The sequence below is a fragment of the Pipistrellus hanaki genome (genome assembly GCF_964339955.1).
Source record: "Pipistrellus hanaki genome assembly, chromosome: Y".
NCBI classification, from domain to species: domain Eukaryota; kingdom Metazoa; phylum Chordata; class Mammalia; order Chiroptera; family Vespertilionidae; genus Pipistrellus; species Pipistrellus hanaki.
Window position 1 is genome coordinate 293230 of NC_140525.1, and position 17461 is coordinate 310690.

At 46.5% G+C, this 17461-nt stretch overlaps 1 protein-coding gene across 1 annotated transcript; it reads left to right on the top strand.

The window, feature by feature from the left end:
* Positions 1-10024: 10024 nt before the first annotated feature.
* LOC311615855 (melanoma antigen preferentially expressed in tumors-like) lies at positions 10025-12977 on the top strand (the record flags this gene model as incomplete). Its single annotated transcript, XM_084871288.1, has 3 exons — positions 10025-10317; positions 10706-11311; positions 12422-12977. 3 exons carry the CDS (start codon positions 10025-10027, stop codon positions 12975-12977), a joined length of 1455 nt encoding a protein of 484 aa, XP_084727414.1.
* Between the last annotated feature and the right edge of the window lie 4484 nt (positions 12978-17461).

A 17461-nucleotide genomic window follows, 5' to 3' on the forward strand; every position in this document is an offset into this window, starting at 1 on the left:
CAGACCTCTCCCCCAACAGTCACACCCCTGGGAGGGCCACCAGACCTCTCCCCCAACAGTCACACACCTGGGAGGGCCACCAGACCTCTCCCCCAACAGTCACACACCTGGGAGGGCCACCAGACCTCTCCCCCAACAGTCACACCCCTGGGAGGGCCACCAGACCTCTCCCCCAACAGTCACACCCCTGGGAGGGCCACCAGACCTCTCCTCCAACAGTCACACCCCTGGGAGGGCCACCAGACCTCTCCCCCAACAGTCACACACCTGGGAGGGCCCTACCCTCTTCAAGTCCAGTCTCTCAGAGGCCTGAATCTGGGAGAAAGATGCCGGCCACAGGTGAAGGTCTCTGCTTTTCCTACTGGGCTCCTGGATACTACCCCAAAAGGATTTTCAAAAGGTTTGGTTCACCCAAATCTGAATGCACATCCTAAGGAATGCACACCAGGCACCCTGAGTGCTCCCTAAGACCTATCACATCAGCTAACCCTGCAGCAGACTGGCCATCTAGAAGCCATTGCAAGTGCCTGTTACTAAATCAGGAGGCTATTGTACAAGGGGTATCATGGAAGCACATGTCAGCCCCAGATTCCTTCCTGATTAGCCCACCCTGCTCTTACTCCTGGCTTAATCTGTCTCCTCTCAGTGTCTTCACCAGAAAGAAACAACAACTGACAGCATGAAATTTCAAAGTGTCCTGGCAGGAGTCTGGCTAGAAAACCACCTCCCAGTTATGCATCCTCTGCCCTCTGTCACTTATCATCTACCTTGTACCCCGGTCTCTCTTGTGTTCTCATATTGGCCAAGCGCTTTACTCTCCCAGCATTTGTGCCGTCTGTCCTAACAGCAGAACAGGATCCTTCCAAGCCCTCCAATGGCCCCTTCTTGCTCAGGCCTCAGGCAGGAGTAGTCTGTCTTTGTAAGTTTCCATACCAGACCCTGTGTTTCTTGACAGAATTCCCCTATTTTCCAGCGTATAAGACGACATTTGAAAGGAAAAACGTCAACAGGAAATCGGGGGCAAAAGACCAAAATTGCACAACAATTTCCTGCAGATCTTGACAGCAAAGAGAGTCTTTTCGTTGAAGTGGGGGGTAGTCTGATACAGCGAATATAGGCCTAAGTCTATGTTTTAACTGTAAAATTAGTGGGGTGTCTTATACGCCGAAAAATACGATAGTTACAGAGAGACAATTGTAGACAATGGTATCCTTTGCTTCCATTGTGTGTGTGTGTGTGTATGTGTGTGTGTGTGTGTGTTCATTCTATTCCACCCTAAATCTTGTGAGGAGAGACTGTGTGAAGCTCTCAGCATGCCATTTGCAGCCACCATAGGGCAAATACATGCCAAATGCATCTAGAAGAGAGTAGGGAGGGTAGGCTGACCCTCTAGTTCCCAGGTGAAGCAATTGAGGTTTTTGGTGTGGTTGTTGTTTTCTATCTGCTCTGCTCTTGGTGACAGTCCCAGAACCACTGGGGATGAGTGCCGTGGCCTCATTTGTACTCATCCATTCATCCATGTAGCTGGAAACCTAAAACTCTGCTAGTTCATAGGCATGGGGAACTTCTGGAGGAATTACAGACAAAGGCAGCCTCATCACCCTGCCTGTCACTCTCAGACCCATGGCCTCCCCACACCCTATGGTAAAGAGATGCAGGGCCACCTGCATGGCAGGGACACAGTGCCCAGTGCCACTATCCCTCTCAGGAAAAGTCTCACAGTTTGAGGAGTCTGAGTATTTCCCAAGCCTGAGTGAGGAAGGGAAAGGGACACAATGTGTCTGAGGCTGCCTGTCACTACTTGAGCCAAAATAAGCAGAGACAGAGTTGAAGCACAGGTTAGCGTTTATCCAGACAATGCAGTCAGCAGGCGCCCTCCCTGGCAATGCTGCTCTGACCCCCTGGGGAGAAGATGGCTACCTTTAGCTGCCAGCTACAAGTGTTACAGGGAGAGGGGAGGGGAGGGCCTGCAGTCAGCCTTCAGGAGCGCAGACTCTACAACATGGTAGCTAATCTTCTATCTCCCTAGCAACAGCTCAGCCTCTTCCTGGGAAGGCAGAATGGTTGGTGAGCTTTCCTGAGAAAGACCTCCGGTCGACCTAGCCCCAGCCCAGGGTCAAAGCATGCCCTGTCCCTGGTCTGTTTCCAAAATGCAATCCCTTTCTGAGTAATGGGCCCATGGAGGCAGCTTAAGTTTTTATACAGCCTGGTTCGTCCTCCAGGGTCCCAGGGCCTCTTATTCCTATTCTGTTAGGTGAGTAATGATTAAACAACTGTGGCCCTGTTCTTCTTACATGCCCTTCCCCCCTGTCAGAAGCTCATTTCAAAGACCCCAGGGAGATGCCTCAGGCCAGCTTGAATGACAGGTATCAGCCCCCTGGGTCCCCTAGAGGAGCCACCCCAGAAGAGAGCCCAGGTTCAGGTTAATCTGAGGGCAGCTCTGCCAGAGGCTGTGCACCAGGGGTGGCGAGTGAGAGGTAAGCTGGGGGTCCGGGCCTCCCGTTTCTCCCTCCCAGCGAGTCCACTCCACCCACGCTCACACCGGAAGCACCGCGTCCCCTACACAGCCACCCACCAGTTCCCGTCCCCACCCCTTGCAGTTGGTGTGCGGGCCCCAGCGCCCCCCTCGTGGGCCCCCCGGAGACCCCGCTCGCGGTCTTGGGATCTCGCGAGGTTTCGCTCCTAAGGACCCAGAGCGCAGCTCCAGGAAGCTTGCCAGGCGGCCACCGCTTCTGTCCCTGCAGCCGCTGTGCTGTGCAGGAGACCAGGTGGTGAGGAGCGCGGCCTGTGGGAAGGTAAGTCCACACTCTGGTTCTTGCTTTCTCCGGGGTGAACTTGAGCTGGTCACTGGTATTCCGCAGCCCCTCCCCCGCCGGCACTTTCCCTCTGAAAATGAGGTCCCCGGGGTTGGAGTGAAGGCCTGAGGGCACAGCCTGGCTCTTTGGCCCGAGGCCAGGCCCCAGCGGCGCAAACATGGCGGCGCTCACTGCGGAGACGGACACGCAACAATCCACGGAACTCCGTCCGGCATTGGCGTTGATTGTTTGATCTCAGCTGGCCGACTTTGTCCTTGACAAAGAGTGGCCCCCACTCCCCACCCCTGCCCCGGGATCTGCTCCTCTGGCTCCTCTGGCTCCTCAAGTCTGTGGGCGCTCAGGCCAGCCCAGCTCTCAGGCCTGCTCCAGGGCCTGGGGGGCAGAAGGGGCAGAAACGTGGCCGCTGGACGGCGGTCAGTGTCCGCTTGGGAAAGGACAGAGCATACGGCCTGTGGCCTACATTGTCCTCTGCTTCCGCCGCCGAGAAAGCGGAGGCCAGGTTGGAGACAGGAGGTGATGCCCCCTGCTTCCCTGTTTCTGGATCCATTTTTGTTCATCAGTTCCTGTTGTTTATTATAACCCACACCTGAGTGAGATCACGTGATATCTGTCTTTCTCTGACTGACGGAGGGCCTTCGCTCAGCATGAAGCTCCTCAGCCCCATCCATGCGGTTGAAATGGTAAGAGGCCCTTCCTTTTCCTGGCAGCGTAGTTCTCCAGTGTACAGATGCACCACAGGTTTTCAATCCGCTCATCTGCTGATGGGCAGTCTGGCCGTTTCCAAATCCTTGCTATGGAGAACTGTGCTGCTGTGAACATAGGGGTGCATGTATGAAGGTGAGCAGGCATCCCGCTTTTGGCGGGACAGTCCCGATTTGTAACAATTTGTCTGCGTCCCGCGCTGTTTTACAAGAGTCCCAGAAAGATTCTTTCCAACAATCGGGATTTAAAAACAAACAAACAAACAAAAAACGGCACGGGACGCAGGACAAATTGTTAAAAATCAGGACTGTCCTGTCAAAAGCAGATGTCTGGTCACCTTAGCAAATATCCTTTCTGATTGGTGTTTCTAGTTTCTGGGGTATAAAAGTGGATTACTGGATCATTTGGGAGTTTCATTTTTATTCTTTTGACTAAAAGTACTGATTTCCACAGTGGCTGCAGCAATCTGCTTTCTCACCAACAATGCACAAGGGTTCCTTTTTCTCCCCATCCTCGCCATTTGTTGATTTGCTGATGATAGCCATTCTGACAGGTGTGAGATGGTACCACATTGTGCTTTGTTTCGCATCTCTCAGATAATTAGTGATTTTGAGCATGCTTTCAGATGTCTGTTGGGCTTCCGTCTTCTTTTGACAAGACTCTGTTTAGGTTCATTGCCCATTTTTATGGGTCATCTTTTATTAGGTTGTATAAATTCCCAGTAGATGTTGAACATTAAACATTTATCAGTGATAACATTTGCAAATATGTTCTCCTATACATTGGGTTTTGTGTTGTTTTGTTGATGGTTCCTTTTGCTATGCAAAAGCTTTTTATTTTGATGTAGATCCCATTTTTTCTCTTTAGCCTTCAGAGCTAGATCAGTGAAGATATTGTTTGGGCATCTGTCTGAGTTTTGCTGTCCATGTATTCTCCTAATATTTTTATGGTTTCATATGTTCTGTTTAAGTCCTTTATTCATTTTGAGTGTATTTTTGTATATGGTATAAATTGGTGGTCTAGTTTCATTTTTTTTTTTTTTGCATGTATCTGTCCAAATTTCCCAGCACCATTTATTAAATAGTCTGTGTTGAATCCATTGTATGTTCTTGCCTCCTTTGTCAAATATTTATTGAGCATAGTGGGCTGGGTTGATATCTGAATTCTCTATTCTATTCCATAGGCCTATATATCTGATCTTATGCCAGTACTAGGCAGTTTTGAGAATAATGGCTTTGTAATACAGCTTGGTATTTGAGATTATTAATATCTCAATATCTCGTATTGAATTTCCCCCCTACTTTGTTCTTCTTTCTCATGATTGCTGGAGATATTCGGGATCTTTTATTTATTCCAGGTGAGTTTTGGGAGAGTTTCCTCTAGGTCTTTGAAATATGCTGTTTGTACATTGAATTCATAGATTGCTTTGCATAGTATAGATATGTTTGGATGGTGATTCTACGTTCTTGCTCCTGTCTATGTCTTCTTCTATATATTTTGTCAAAGTCTTGTAGTTTTCCGAGTAGAGATCTTATACCTCCTTAATTTATTCCTAGGATTATTTATTTATTTATTTATTTATTGGTGATATGGTAAATGGGATAGTTTTTTAAATATTTTTCTGTAAATTTACTATTGCTGTATAAAAATGCCATAGATTTCTTGGTGTTTTTTTTCTCTCCTGCTCCATTGCCAAATTCATTTATTAAGTCTAATCATTTTATGGAGTCTTTTGGGTTTTCTATGTACAGTATCATGTTATCTGCAAATTATGATAATTTTATTTTTTTGTTTCCAATTGGGACGCTATTTATTTCTTATTCTTGTCTAATCACTGTGTCTAGCATTTCTAGTTCTATGTGGAACAGCAGTGGTGAAAGCAGGCATCCTGTCTTATTCCTGTTCTTAAGGGAAATAGTTTCAGTTGTTTTTTTTTAATATATTTTATTGATTTTTTACAGAGAGGAAGGAGAGGGATAGAGAGTTAGAAACATCGACGAGAGAGAAACATCGACCAGCTGCCTCCTGCACAACCCCTAATGGGGATGTGCCAGCAACCAAGGTACATGCCCTTGACCGAAATCAAACCTGGGACCCTTCAGTCTGCAGACCGACGCTCTACCACTGAGCCAAACCAGTTTCGGTAGTTTCACTTTTTGACCATTCAATATTTTGTTATTTGTAGGTTTGTCAAATAAGGCTTTTATTATGATCCTTCTATTCTCACTTTGCTGAGTGACTTTATCAGAAAAGGGTGTTGAACTTTGTCAAGTGCCATTTCTGCATCAATTGATAATATAATTATGTGACTTCTGTCTCTCAGTCACTTTATGGGATGTATGACATTTATCAACTTTTGGATATTGGACCAGCCTTGCATCGTTGGAATAAATCCCAATTGTTCTGGTGTATGATCTTTCTGATGTAATGCTGGATCTGGTTTGGTGGAATTTTGTTGTGGATTTTAGAATCTGTGTTCATCCAGGATATAGAGTTGTAACTATTTCATGTGGTGTCTTTATCTGGTTTTCATGTTAGAGTAATGCTGACTTCATAGAAAGAGCTTGGAGGTGTGCCTCTCTCTTGCAAATTTTGGTATAGTCTGAGAAGGATTAGTTTTAGTTCTTATTTTAAAGTTTGGTGAACTCCACTGTGAAGCCATGTGGTTCAGGGCTTTTGTTGGCTGGAAGCTTTTTAATTCCTGTTTCAATTCATCAGTAGCTATTAGCCTATTTATGTTCTATTTTTACTTATTCCTGATTGAGTTTTGGAAGCTTGTATTTTTTTAGGAAGGTGTCCATTCCATCTAAACGGTCCAGTTTGGTGGAAGTATGTCTGCTCAAAGGCTGGGCAAAGAGAGCTGAATGTTGGAAAGCCCACGCATGGGGACTGATTCCCAGGGCCTGAGAAAGTCCATAGATGTGGGGATTGTTCTGGAAACCAGGATGGGCATCCTTCAGCCTCCTCGCTGCCTCTCTGGTTCTCTGGAACCAGAAAATGAGCTGGGATGTAGTTTTTCCTTCTGTATACTGTAGCAAGTCATGTTCTCTAAAAGAGCTCGGATGAATTGGGGAGATCTCTCTCCTGATTTCTGTCGTCAGTGGGTGTCCCAGCGTCAGGCTCGTGAGAGGTTGTCTGACATCCCAGGGATGCATGATGAGGGCTTCCAGCCTTCTGAGCACATTCTAAGTACCACTCTCCCACTCAGAAACAAAACAGAAAACAAAAGGTTGGAAGGACAGATGCCTTGGGATCCCAGTAGGAATCATGTGCTCAAAGGCTGCTGTGGCCTGTACATAAGTGAGAGCCGTGATGAGGGCAGGTGGATGGGGACCGGAATGTGGTGAAAACATCCCCAGAGTCATGTATGGGTGCTGGGAGTCGGCAGGAAGGACAGCCCTTGATGCAGATGTGCTCCTGCCTCCAGGGCCCCAGCTCATGCCCCGGGAAAGCAGGCTCTGCATGGAAAGAAGAGTGTTTCTTGCTCTTGAAGAAGACAAATTCAGCTCAGACTTTCTTTCCTGGTCATTCTAAGTGGTCCCTCCTGCCTCCTTGTAACTCCTGGATGCTGGGATCTCATGGAAGCTGCCTGAGCTTGGGCTCCTACAATTTTCCAGGTTCTTCCTGGTGCATGTAATGTCAGTGTTAAAGAGAAATACAGCCCCCCATGTGGCACCACTCCTGCTAAAAGCCCAGGAAAAAGTCAAGATAAACTTCCTGAACTCATTACAGTTTGAACCTTTTCCAGAAGTTTAATCCACCAGTCTGGAATTTCTGGTAAACATCACTGTGGTAATATGTCATATGATCCCTATCTCTGGAATAGGAGAGTTGTTTGAACATTACATTGGAGGGGATAGAGAAGAGCCCGTAGAAAATATTTACCTCTATCTCTATCTCTATCTCTATCTCTTCTCTTCTCTTCTCTTCTCTTCTCTTCTCTTCTCTTCTCTTCTCTTCTCTTCTCTTTCTCTCTCTCCCTTCCTCCTCTCTCTCTCTCTCTCTCTCTCTCTCTCTCTCTCTCTCTCTCTCTCTCTCTCTCTCTCTTCTCTCTCTCTCTCATTGTGCAGCATACAGCATATCTTTATAAGCCAAATTATAGTACACCATGAAATCCTAAATGGGAAGGTGTTTCTGCATTCTGTGCTTAATCCTGAGAGGGGACACTCTTCCCTTACTATCTGAGAGTGAGTTTTAGGCCTGGGCTCAGAAGGAAATTTTTGAAGCCAATTTACATGGGCTGTTCCATAGGGTTGAGCAAACATTAGTTACCCATACAGACTTTGGCAGTCATGTTTAGGGCCAGACCCCTGGAACTTGCCTGGGTCTAATCTGTTGCCTGTGGAAGGTCAGGATGTGGAATGGGAGGCCTGAACTAAAGAGAATGCCCTCTGGGAGCAGCTCCTTGATTAGGATACATAGGTCTTTTGGCCCATGTGAATATTTCTCTGTGTCTCAAAATTCCAAATTGCTCATGACTGTTGACCCTCAGTGGCTTTTAGATTTGGATAAGTCATGTTCCAGGTACTGCTGCCACACTCTCCTCTGGCTTCTTCACAGCGGAAGTTTTTACATTTAATTTTCTCAAGCCAGTTTGCTGAGTTTATCTCTGGAGGGAATGGACTTTACCTCCACAGAGGGGGTGTGATTGAATCCCCTGCCTGTACTCCCATCAGCTTGGTTTTAAGGGATCCACCCATTTCCTTCTTAACCACCAGCCTTTTCAGTTCTCTAGTTTACCCAGTCAGAGCCTGTGAGTTTCCCAAGGGTGCACTCTGTCTTGGCTGATTCCCTTGGTTCCATTACAAACTTGCACCCCTCCCTTCTCCTGATCAATCCCTAGATGTGATTTTGGCCCTTCCCCCTTTGGGGAAGGCTTGATCTTCAAAATCTGGAAGACCAACTGTCCTGTTACTCTTTGAATGGACAAGGATTGGCAATTGAGGTAACATCAGGTGTCAGGGACTATTTGGTACTCAATACTATTATGATACATTGTATTCCTTTTTCTCTTGAGAAGATACCCTGTCTGCCTAATGGTGTGTTAACACAAACATTAAGGAATTTAGATGTGGTACCAACAACCCATCAAGTCTACTTCCAGGTTGATTTCATTTTCTCTTCTTTTCATGAATGGATTCAGTTGGAGGTGTGCGGAGGGCACAACCCAATCAGGTAAACTGCCTGGAGAACCAGTTCTAAGGTTCAGCTTTCAGTTGGAAGTTGCCATTTCAGCTAGGATGTCAACAGGAAGGTGTGGCTAGATGGGGTATAATGGTTTCGAGGCGGCAGAGGAGGGATCAGAAGCAAGAGCATGAGAGACACTGCCCAGGTCTGAGCAGAGGGCTCCCTGCACCATGTCTGCTCTGGTAGTCAGGATCCTGAGATGGTCCCCAAGGAGCTTAACGTCAAGGTCCCACAGATAACTTTCATTTATTTCCTTATAAATGAGCAGACTTTGCCTTTTCCTCTATATGCAGGTTAGCCTTAATCCAAAACGTTCTGCTTTCTGCTTTGATATATTCCATTCGCAAAGGTTTAAGGACAAGTTTCCCTGCTTCTGAAAGTAGAATATCCCTAAGGAACCTATTGTAGACCAAATTAGAAAAGTTCTTTTTTAAAAGCAGGTCTTAGGGAATTCTGTAATAAAAGCCAAGTGATGTTTAGTAAGAGAGGAAGGGAGAAAGAGAGAGAGAAAAATTGATGGGAGAAATGTCCATCAGCGGGTTTCTGCCCACCCTCTATTGGTGCAAGGGTCGGGGGGGGGGTTCTCAACCAACTGGGCAACACTGACCAGGGCTTGCAGTCTCTTTTGGGAGGGGGCTTAGTTGGGGCATGTGAGCCCTCTGTTGTCATGGATAAAGTGGTCATTCTAATATTCATAGAAGGGACACACAATAAACTAACATCTCAGACTTAATGGTTATTTTTCTCATCCCCAGCTCCCGCATGCTTTAGAAAACTTTTTTGTTGCTTTTACTGTTTCTCATTTAAAATGTCTCGATAGCCACAAAGTACGCATTGTGTGGGTGTTCCTTAACCTTCCCTATCTATTTTACTTGTTGGAGCTTAGCAAGAGGCAGTGCTGGACCAGGGACTGCTGCCTACTCCAGGGGCTTTCAATCCATCAGCAATAATAAGAAAGGTTTCCCTGAAAAGGGTGGGGCCATCTCTCTGGTTTCCCAGTACTCATTGCACAGCAGAATTACAGGTAGGCAGTGAGTACATGTGGGAGGGGTGCAGTGGTCATCTCACCACTCCTTGGTGCCTGATGAGCTATATATCCTGCCACCAGCCTAGGAGAGGCAGGGCTGAGTGGCCTTGCGGCCCCTAAGCAGAAAATGGGATTGGAGTAAGTTGGGAGGCTGCAGTTGTTGCCAGAGCAGTGCCTTCGGTCCTCAGCTGCTTTCTCTGAAGAGACAGGAAAGGGGGTGCTCATGCTCAGCCTGACAGGATGCCTCTCTTTGGCTGTCTCCCCGAATCCTTTTCAGAATTGCTTCATCAGAATGAACCACCCGTCTCAACGCAGACTCCTGGACCTGGCATGCCAGAGCCTGTTGAGGGATGAAGCCTCGGCCATTGCAGCGGTGGAGTGGCTGCCTATGGAGCTCTTCCCACCTCTCTTCACGGCTGCCTTGGCTGGGAGGCACAGCAACGTCCTGAAGGCTCTGGTGCAGGCTTGGCCCTTCCCCTGCCTCCCTCTAGGAGCCCTGATAAACCATAGACAGCCTTACATTGATATTTTGCGAGCTGCATTTGATGGGCTCGATGCCCTGCTTGCCCAGGAGACTCGACCCAGGTGAGGGGGATTCAGTGGCCTGGTTGGGCCCCGGGGGTCTGAGCAGTTACAGCTGGGATATAGGATCGTATAGGGCCACAGGGAGAACTCAGGCAGGCCTTGGAGCCACTGCTGGGGTCATTCTGGGAACAGGCTTCACATATATAGGGCTGATGAAAATGAGAGGGTGACCCGAGGGACATGATACCCCCTTCCTGGTGCCACCTAAAGGTACCATAAAGGGGGACCAAGAATGATCCCAGTAGAGCAAGGAGCATCTGATTTCTGGGGTGAGGAGTAAAATTCTAGTCAGGTGTCTGGCCCTGGTGCCAAGATTCCTAGACTCATAGTCATTGTCTTATTCCCTGTTATCTCATGCACCTGGGTCTACCTGCTATTTTCTCTGCAGAAGATGGAAACTGCAGCTTCTGAATTTACAGAAGAGAGCTCATCAGGAGTTCTGGATCGTGTGGGCAGGAACCAGTGCTGATGTGTGCTCACTGCTGGATCCTGAGGCCCCACAGCCCATGAGGAAGAGGGGGAAACTGGACAGCATAAAGGTGGGGCCAAATCTACCCTGGGCCCCCATGGAGGTGTTAGTAGACCTTTGTCTCAAGACACGTGTCCTTGATGAGTCCGTCAGCTACATTATTAAGAAAGTCAGCGAGAGGAGAGGTTTGCTGCACCTTTGCTGTAAGAAGCTGAAGGTTTATGCCATGTCAAAGGAAAACATTAACATTCTGTGTATGGTGCAGCTCAACTCTGTCCGGGATTTGAAGTTAAAATGTACTGGGAAACTGTCCACTCTGAGGAAGTTCACTCCTTTCCTGGGCCAGATGGGCAATCTGCGTCGGTTCCTCCTCTCCCGTGTCTTTACGTCTTCTCACACCACCTTGGAGCAGGAGGAGCATTGTGTTAGCCTGTTCACCTCTCAGTTCCTCAGGCTTTCCTGCCTCCAGAAGCTCTATTTGGATGATGTCGCCATCCTCAAAGGCCGCTTGGACCAGATGCTCAGGTGAGGGATGGCGAGGTTTCTCTGCAGACCAGAGCAAGCCCCTTCTCATTTCATTCTACATTGACAGGACCTCCTAGGTGCCATTCATCAGCACTGCTACAGAGCCTGAGTCACTAGAGGCTGCACACAGTCAGTGTCTTGTTCACTGCTCTGTCCCCTTGCATATTGTCAAGTAACTTCCCCCGCCCCCCAGACAAAGGTAGGATGAATGAACTAAGAGAGATGCTACTAAATAGACTCCTTACTAGGAATCGAATGGGGGCTTTGGGTGAGGTGATGGGAGCTCGGGAATCCTAAGTGGTGTGCAAGGGAAGATTGTGCAGTGGAATCGTGAGGATGGCAGGGAGGAGAGGAAAGCCCATCAGAAGTGAGGTTTCAGGGATTTAGGTCCACACTTATTGATTTGGTGATGACAGCCTTTCAATCCAAACCTGCCTCTAATCACCTGTCTGCCAAAGGCTCCGGCTAAGGGAATGCCTCGTAAATGCAGGATTCTGGAGGGAGCAATAATGAAAAGAGACATGTGGTTTAGGAATAATACAGCGATGTAAATTCCTGCAAGGTGCCAGCCCCTGGATGTTGCCTGATCTTACCCAGGTTAGCCTTTTCTACCTCTCTGCCAGTAGCCTCATTGGCTACGTGATGAGGGTAACAGGAGGGTCCAGGCTTTGTCTAGAAGGAAGCTCGAGTTGAAGGCATTTTAGGTCATGTCTCCAATACTGAAGTTCACTGGTTGCCTACTGCTTGAGATCCTTTCTGATCTTCCCTCACATTTACTTCCCATCATTCATGCTCACAACACCTGAGGGTGCCTGAGGGTGGGTGTATGATGTGCTCCCGGTGACAGATGAACAAATGAAGGGTGTGATGTTTCATGGAGCTGAATCCCTCGCAGAGCAGGTAGGAGATGGAGAACGGATTCCACTCAAATTTGCACTGACTAAATCACACTTTTCACTGTGCAAGGTCCTGGGCTTGATCATCATCTGGAAGACCTGACACTAAGGTGACATGGGCCTTTTTACCTTAAGGCCCGTCTCATGCTCGCTTCCCTCTGTCTAACCATTCCACCCCCCCCCCCTCTCACCTAACTGCTCTGTGTCTCCCCAGCTGCCTGAAGACCCCCTTGGAGACTCTGTCCATCACTAGCTGCATGCTCTTAGAAAGTGACTTGAGACATCTCTCCCAGCATCTGAATGTGAGCCAGCTGAAAGTCCTGAATTTAAGGAGGCTCAACCTGACCCACGTCAGTTCTGGGCCCCTCCAATTGCTGTTAGAGAGAGCCTCCCCCACCTTGCAGGAGTTGGACTTGGATGAGTGTGGGATCATGGACTCCCAGTTCATGGACCTCCTGCCTGCCCTGAGCCACTGCTCCCAGCTCATGACCCTAGGGTTTTGTGAAAACACCATCTCCATGACCGTCCTGGAGGACCTGCTTCGCCACACCATCGGGCTGAGCAAGCTGAACTGTGTGCTGTATGCTGCCCCCCTGGAGAGTTACGAGGAAAGGAGCAACATCATCGACCTGGGCCGACTTGCCGAGGTGCATGCCATGCTGAAGAATATGCTGCAGGAGTTGGGGCGCCCCGGCATGGTCTGGTTCTGTGCTTACCCCTGTCCTCACTGTGGCTATAGAATCTTCTATAACCCAAACCCCATTCTGTGACCCCGTTACATGTCTGTCTAGCTGGGTGCATATCGCATAGGCTTTATTCTGGGCTCTTGGATACCTAAGCCCGCACATAAGTGAATCTTAAAGGAACCCAGCAGCCAGTTTGAGACAACTACTCAGTGGGGGGAGAGGGAGAGAGATATCTAATTCTGAGGAGGTTTGATAGTTTCTTTGGGGAGATGTATCCTAAGGAGTTAGAAATTTGCACCTGAATCTCTAGTGGGGGAGGGATTCAGGCTTGGGAGATAGATGTGGTAATTACCTTTGCTTGATTGGCTGTGAATAAATGTCAGTAATAAAGGGAACTGAATGTGAACCATCTAGTGTCCTCTATGACATCTTAACACAATTCTCCCATCTGCAGTTACTGCTCAAATAAGAGGGATGTTTCCTGATCCTGCTGCATCCCCTGCTCCTCTGAAGCCCCTAAAATATTCTGGGTGCCCAGTGTTCAGAGGCTCCCATGAGCTCATGGAGAAGGGCCCTTTGTCAGCATCTTTTTTTTAAATTTAATTTACTACATTTCTGCCCTGTGCAGTGATCACACTTCCTCTGCAACAGGGCAGGCTCAAGTAAGTGATCATGTGGAGCCTCTAGGGAGGGGAAGTGGCCTTAATGTCCAAAGCCAAGTTCCAGGAGGGGGCTGCACTATTGGGATCATGTTAGCTGTGCTGGTCCGTTGATGCCTGACCTGTCCTCTTGAGATTGAACCTAGAGGATTACTGAGGAAGCCAGTCCCTAGTTCTGCCACTCATTTGCCACCTATTGATTGGAGTCTGGGGGCTGGAGGAGGGACTAAGAGGTCTGCCTTTGAAGCTGCTCAATAGTCATTGCTGCCACTAATTGATCAGATCCCATTCCCTCAACTCCCTAGCCTGGCATGGTGAAGCCTTCGGTCCTAGTTGATGTTATGACCCTAGCTCTTTATTATATAGATGCGGGGGGCTGATCTGGCGGGATCTCCCTTTTTTGCATCCCGCAAGGAAAGACAGATGAACGGACCGGTTCTAAGTGGAGGTGCCCAGGGAATATAAAAATAATAGAAATAGAGAGAAGACACAGATAGATTTTAAGCTGAGCTGAGAGCTGGGAGGGCCGCCGAACTGACTGACGACCTCCTGAGCCACGCAGCACATCTATTTATACTCCAGTCCAACAAGGGGGTTTCACAGGAAAACAAGGAGCCCGGGAGGGCCCACTCCTTTCTCCTGGACGAACACAAGTCAGGAACTAAGAACATCTCTACACGCCCAGGGCGGGAGTGCAACTGACATGATTCTGCCAACATCCAGGGCCCAGTCAGCAACAATCTAAAGAAAGTCCAGCTGTCTTCCCATTTGGCCCTCTACATCTCACCTTTTTTTTCTTTTTTTTAATTTAAACATTAAGAATAAAACTCCAAATTAAAACAATTGCAAACAATGCCAATGCAAAACTAAACTACGTACATGTTGTCATTTTCAAAACTTGAATGTCAAGAGCAAAACTCTGGCTATTAAATGATAACAAAACAATACCAATGCAAAACAACAATATGAGAAATCAGAACTATGGACATATTAAAATTTTTAGCTACCAAATGAAAGAAAGTGTCTTTTGCGCCTGGTGTTTATTTACTCAGAGTCCTTGGACTTGGCTGCGCAAGACTTCAGAAGACTGGAAGCTAACGGATACTAGCACGAGCAGGTACAAGGTTGAAGAAGTAGCTTCCACTTCAGTCTTTAACTCTTGAGATGACTCCATGTTAGCACCACAGACCCTTACGTAGCTTTCAGTTTTCTTCTGCTGCTTTGCTGTCAATGAGCAACTCTCAGTCCTTTTGGGTGAAGGGACATAGGAGCTTCTCTGAGTCCAATGTGGTGATGGACGTAATGCTCCAGTACCCGAATTGGCTGCACTGCTCCTTCTTCCTTGCCCTTGGTCCTGGGCAACCTGCAGCAATGCACAGGTGCTTACTGCTATCATGGCAAGGCATCTTCACTATCTTTATTTCTGGACTATTTCTCCTCTGTTCTTTTGAGCTCCTACTTATTCTGTGGCTAGAACAGCCCTATCAGGTCCTCTCTTGGATCCGGTGTTGCAGGAACCCATATAATCTTGGAGTTTTTCTGGAAATATAAACATATTCTCAACCTTTTAATAAATAAATCTTTTCCATAAATTAGAATTGGGATCTTTTTGATTTTTGCCCCCCAAATTTTTCCTTTGGCTTATTCTGACACCATAAGATTTTTCATAGGTGCCTCGTTACCAGCATTATAAATAAAAATTAGTTTTTTAAAGAAAATTTTTTCTGGGTATGTTTCCTTACATAATATTTTTCCATTACTCACCCCCCTTTTTGATGTATTTAATTATTAGGAGGCTTTTTGGAAAATTTTTATAATGCAGTCTTCAAATTTTTAATTTTTCGCACAAAAATATCACTGCTTTAGGGTTAATTGCATGTTAAACAATTTTACCATGAATGAACCACCAATAGAAATTTTAGTTAATACTTTAAATAAATATTTTATTGATTTTGTACAGAGAGGAAGGGAGAGAGAGAGTTAGAAATATCGATAAGAGGGAGTCATCCATCAGCCGCCTCTTGCACACCTCCTACTGGGGATATGCCCGCAACCAAGGTACATGCCTTTGACCAGAATCAAACTTGGGACCTTCTGTCCCCCAGCCGATGCTCTATCCATTGAACCAAACCGGTTTCGGCTAGTTAATGCTTTAGAAACAGCTTTTTGTACAATGTAATTTTCTTGAATGTTTACTTATTTCAATTAGCCAATTTAAATTAACCTGAAAACTTGACTACTATTTTACTGTAAAAATTTGATACTCTAACAGTAATTTTAGTTTATTCAGTGAATATTAGTGAAAGGATTATTTGCATCCTTGAGAAGGTCTTAAGCATTCCTGGTATTAATGGATTTAAATATAGCATCAGCCATGTCTCTGTTGCCTAGGTCCTGGTCTAAACTGGACAAGTCTCCGTTTGTTGCCTGGGTCCCAATCTGAGCTGGGCATGGGAAGCACGAAGCAGCCATGAGGCAGGAGACCTCCCTCAGAAGGGGCAATGTTGGGGGGGGGGTGAGGATCTGTGCCCCACCTCTGTTGACCCCCAAGTTCTCTCCTGATGGCCCCTCTGCGACTGTGCCTGTGTTAGGTTGTCCCTCCCTTGAGGAATCTTACACATCACTGGCTAACCAGCCATCCTCTGGGGCCAAGCAGGGTGATGTGAGGTTCAGTTCTGTCTCCTCGGTAGCCTATGCCCCTATGGCTCCATGCCGAATACCTGCCTTGGGATCCCCTAGCCAGCTGGCGGGACCCTCGCATTGATCACATATCTTGGGGAACCCAGGTCTCTTCTCCAGGGAGGGCCCAGCTTACGCCATTGGGCAAGAGAGAGATCCATGGTACCATCCACAATGAGGCTTCAACCTCATCATAAACAGAGAGCTCAGGAAACAGCTGTGGGCAATTGCATTGTGACAAGAGGTCCTTCTTGGCAAAAAGGACAAGAAGGACCAATATAGAATGCCTTCCCAGGGGGCCTTTCATATAGTGGAAGGGATTAAGTCCTTTCATGTGCTTTTTAAATTGCTGCCAAACGTTCAAAGAATTAATTTGTAAGTTTGATATACACTGGTATAAAATATCAAAAATTATAATGACGTTGTAGAATAATATCATGTAAAGATATTCTTTGCTTTAATCCATGATAATTCAATTTCAAACTGGAAGAAATATTTAGTTACTTTGTTTTGTCCTTCTAAAGAGGCCAAAGCCTTCATAAAATTTGAAATATATGTACATAAGTATCATATGTTAACTTTTATTTGATAAAGCAATCACTAGTTGTTTCTGGTCTTTATTAAAATTGTTTATAAAATTATTCGCTTTTCATTTAGCTAAAAACCTTGATTATAATTTAATAAATCTAATTTACTTAAGTAATTAAAGTAGGTATCTTCATTTTTAAAATAAAGCAAATTTACTTCTGAACTCACAAGCCACAAATGTTGCCCCGCCTCTAGCTTAATTAAAAATGCAGGTGGCTACATAAAGTTAGGATTCAATTAATGTCGTTTTTTAACATTCGTTTAAAATCTTGCTTGGCGTTGACTTGTATTGACATAACCTTCAAACACGTGGTATCTACAGAACGTGTGAAGTGCAATTAACAAGTTTTGCTTGAAAAAGTTTGTGTTTGGTTTGGGTTTTGTTGCAAAACTAGGGCTAAGAATATGGCGGATGAAGAGCATATTCGGCACTGCATGCTTTACGAGTTCCAATTAGGAAGAAAAGCAAGTGAGGCTGCAAAAAACATCTGTAGTGCTCTTGGTCAAGATGCAGTTAGCGCCAGAAAATGCCAGCATTGGTTTGAGAAATTTCGCGAGGGAAATTTTTCGTTAGATGACAAGAGTGGTCGAGGCCGTGTGTCCAATTTTGATCAAGAAGCTCTTCAAGCTCTTTTGGTGCAA